Source organism: Limulus polyphemus, unplaced genomic scaffold, assembly GCF_000517525.1.
Source record: "Limulus polyphemus unplaced genomic scaffold, Limulus_polyphemus-2.1.2 Scaffold4721, whole genome shotgun sequence".
NCBI lineage: Eukaryota > Metazoa > Arthropoda > Merostomata > Xiphosura > Limulidae > Limulus > Limulus polyphemus.
The window spans coordinates 27,759-31,532 of record NW_013670331.1 but is presented as its reverse complement, the minus strand read 5'-3'; the positions used below and the strand labels follow the sequence as shown (position 1 = coordinate 31,532).

The window sequence follows — 3,774 nt, the reverse complement described above, 5'->3', positions numbered from 1 at the left end:
GGTGTGACGGAGATTCGAACCCGCGATCCTCAGATTGCGATTCGAGCGCCTTATCCACCTAGCCATGCTGATTGGTCGACCATAGAGAAAGTATGAATTGTGAATGTGGTTTGGCGTTTTCAAACAGATTAGCTCAGACTTCCAGAAAGACAGATTAACTCTAGAGTTTCCTCTTTATTAAATATTGCTCTGCTAATCACGTGTGTTTTGGCTTGCCATTTTCACTTAAATACAGTTTTTAGATTTTTCTTACAGATCAATTTCCTCATCACCTATTCCTACATATATTTTAACGTAAAACTAAGAGCAACATTTACAATAGTTCCACCACCAAACAATTAGCTTTCTTTTTGTCTTCCTCGGTCTTGCCTCTTACGTTCCATCATTACAAATCACTACTCCTGTTCTTCCACATACTAGGTCCTCGAATCTCTATTTGTCGCGAAGAGTACATAACTGTACACTAGGTTTATACTTGAACTAACACAGCTATACAACACGATACTTGATCGGAAATATAAAATCGATAAAAAAAAACAGTTACAACACTTAACGTTTTATTGCATTATTAGAGTCGTTTACCTGAAGTATCGGTCGGTAGAATAGTCTGGAAGTAATCCATCTCATGGCATCCGTCAGCTGTGACGTCAGTTACTGTGATGTTAATGTTTCCTCCACAAACCTCTCTTGGGCCGAACAGTTCAAAATATGGAGTAAACTGTTCAGAGTTTAAAATGAAGTTATATAAACATAATATTTATTTTGATCAATCAATTTTCAGAGAGAAAAACAAACGGCTGATGTGACATAAATAATAATGAATAAAATATCGAAAATATGAGATAGAGTCTTTTTTTCGACGTGCTGTTTTTGGTTGTTTTTTTCTTTAATTTTGTAATTAAATCCTTTGTTTGTCTTTAGAATTTCGCGAAAAGCTACTCGAGGGCTGTCAGCACTAGGCATCCATAACTTAGAAGCGATAGACTAGAGGGAAGGCAGCTAGTCATCACCTCTCACCGCCAATTCTTGGGCTACTCTTTTACCAAAGAAAAATGGGGTTAACCATCACGTTATAACGCCTCCACTGCTGAAAGAACAAATATGTTCGGTGACGGGATTCGAATTCGCGACCCGCAGACTACGAGTCGAGCGCTCTAACTATCAGGCCATGTTAGGCCTAGGTTATTGTGAATATGCATAACATACCAACAGATGCTATAAATTCCCAATGAGAAATAAATCTAAAATCTATATATTTAGTAAGTACCGCTGCAATATATGTTTAAACGGACGCCTTTAACTCTGAAATAACAGCAATTCTGTATTATAAACATAGTATAATTATCTCTTATTTAAAGAAAACCTAGGATTGTCTCTTGATATTTAGAATACGCAAAGCAGGAGTCAAATATGTGTTAAAGAATAGACTCAAACGAAACTTAAGATAATGAACGTAAAATCTGTCTAACTGGTGTTAAGAATAACTTTATATACTTGAAAAACTTTAACCTCCAAATGACTGACTTGTTTTGTATACCGTTCACTACCGGTAGGATCCATAAATCAAATCATATTAAGTATTTTTATGGTTGTTGTTTTTTTAGGGGGTTGCCTGTGACAACACTCAGTGTAAAGAACTGGCCAGTATAGATGAACAAGCTTCATTGTTTTCTGTATAAAATTACAGGGGAGTAACCCCAGCAGTGATTACAAGGATTAATTATAATACTAATGGCATTCCTGTTTAAGATTTTATTACGTGACTCACGTGTTATTAGGGACTCTATTATTAACAAACTCATGGACCATAAACAATTTGGTGTATTAATACTGAAAGAAATTGTGTTTCAAAAACAAGTGGATTCCAGACGCAATTCTATGGTTGACGTATGCCACTTTGATTCCGTGAATATTTTATGTCTATAATGTATGTAAACGATTACGTACTTAACGCCTCCCAGTGGCACAGCGGTATACCTGCGGACTTACAACGCTAGAATTTGGGTTTCGATACCCGTGGTGGGCACAACACAGATAGCCCATTGTGTAGCTTTATGCTTAACTACAAACAAACAAAACATACTTAACATTCCGAATAGTGTAATATTGGTCAGTCTAAGCCTAACAAAGTGAAAAACATGTACAACTATTTTAACTTAAGTTATCTAACTGAAATACCGTAGGCTCTAAGAGAAGCATAGACCAAGTATAAAATAACGGATTAATCGAAGTATATATACAAGTAACTCATCGCGAATTCAATTTTATGAAGTTACATAAAATTCAGGGTATGATCCTTGCGATGGGCTCAGCACTAATAGCCCAATGTGCTGCAGCTTTGAACATAACAATAAAACAAGTAATGGATTCACGCTTCGTTAATTAAATATTTTAATAAGGAATCTGCATCAGGAATTATATAACTAGCAATAGAAGCGATGAATTGTCAGAAAGTGCAATTTACTGCACGTGCACCATCCATTGGTATATTTTAACCTTATAGAACTGACAACAGTACTCTCTATTCCTGCTATCCCTTTTGTTTTCTCTTTTGGATAATGGGTTTTCAGCGGATCGACACTATTCTGGTCAAACTATTATTAATATTGCTGGATGGACAGCGCCCTCTACCACTATAAAAAAAATACCATAACACACTGACAATCTCTTTTGCTGTAATCTTTCCTAGAACTATAATTAATACTGCCAGACTGACAGCGCTCTCTACCATAAATGCCCCCTCATTAAATAATATTGCTTACTAAACTAATTTCTTCTGCAGTAATATTATTTGAACTATTCTTACTATCATCAGACTAACAGCATCACTCTTTAATTAACATCATACACCTTAGTAATGATATCTTAATACTTTGAACTATTATAAATAGCTTTGGTTCAATTCCGCCTTCTGTCATCACTCTTTCTTCCTGAGCTATAATCAGTATCATCGAAAAACAGCGCTCTCTATAACTACTATTTCCTCAGTAAAGGACATGACATACCGGACTGACTGCCTCTTCTACCGTAATCATTCCAGTGGCTTCTAACCCTAACTCAGGAGGAACATCTCGGTTGTAGAGTCCGTTGCCAGGCAGAAAGGTTAATACGTCATCAGGTATAAGATCAGGTTCTCTTCCAAGCTGAATTGTCAGTGTGTTTGCTATACTGACACAAGTAGGATCTGTATAAGAAGGACAGAGAACACAGGTCAGTTGCGCATTGACTTGTTCGTTGTTTTATATGCAATGAAAATATTATGCATGAAAACTTTAATAAGTAGCAATAGAAAAGTAAATTTTACCTTCGCATTTGTTACCTAAAAATATATATCTTAATATAAATATAAAACGCATTTAACCGATCAAACCTGCTGAAGTGTCCCTGATTAAACAACAACGAATCACAAGTCTTTTAAATTTTACATAAAACTTAACCCTTTCAGTAATGTAACTAACAACCTTATTTTATATTACAGACACAAATATCTTAATGAATATATATATATATATATATATACTAGTATAGACCTGTGGATAATCCACGGTGATGATAAAGGAAAAAAAACACTTCGTGTTGGACCGATGGCGCGTGTTCTGAGAATAACTAAAATTGATGTAGATCGCCTAATATTTATGGCACCACAAAGTATTTAAGAGATTGTTCCATTCCTTTGAAAGAATGTATTCTCGCGATAAAATGGGCGTAGGGTTATCACACGTGCTAACTTTGTTTCGCCAGACCGTAAACGAAATAATAGTGGTGTATTGTTTG

General features: G+C 35.5%; 1 protein-coding gene across 1 annotated transcript in view; it reads right to left on the bottom strand.

The window, feature by feature from the left end:
- The window catches only part of LOC111088913, a gene marked incomplete at its 5' end in the record, with an annotated part of 68,226 nt that overhangs the window by 38,495 nt on the left and 25,957 nt on the right, over positions 1–3,774 (bottom strand). The window contains 2 exons of the mRNA XM_022400212.1: positions 583–718; positions 3,006–3,184. Of these exons, the coding sequence (XP_022255920.1) occupies positions 583–718; positions 3,006–3,184 (315 nt within the window). The remainder of the gene's footprint in view (positions 1–582; positions 719–3,005; positions 3,185–3,774) is intronic.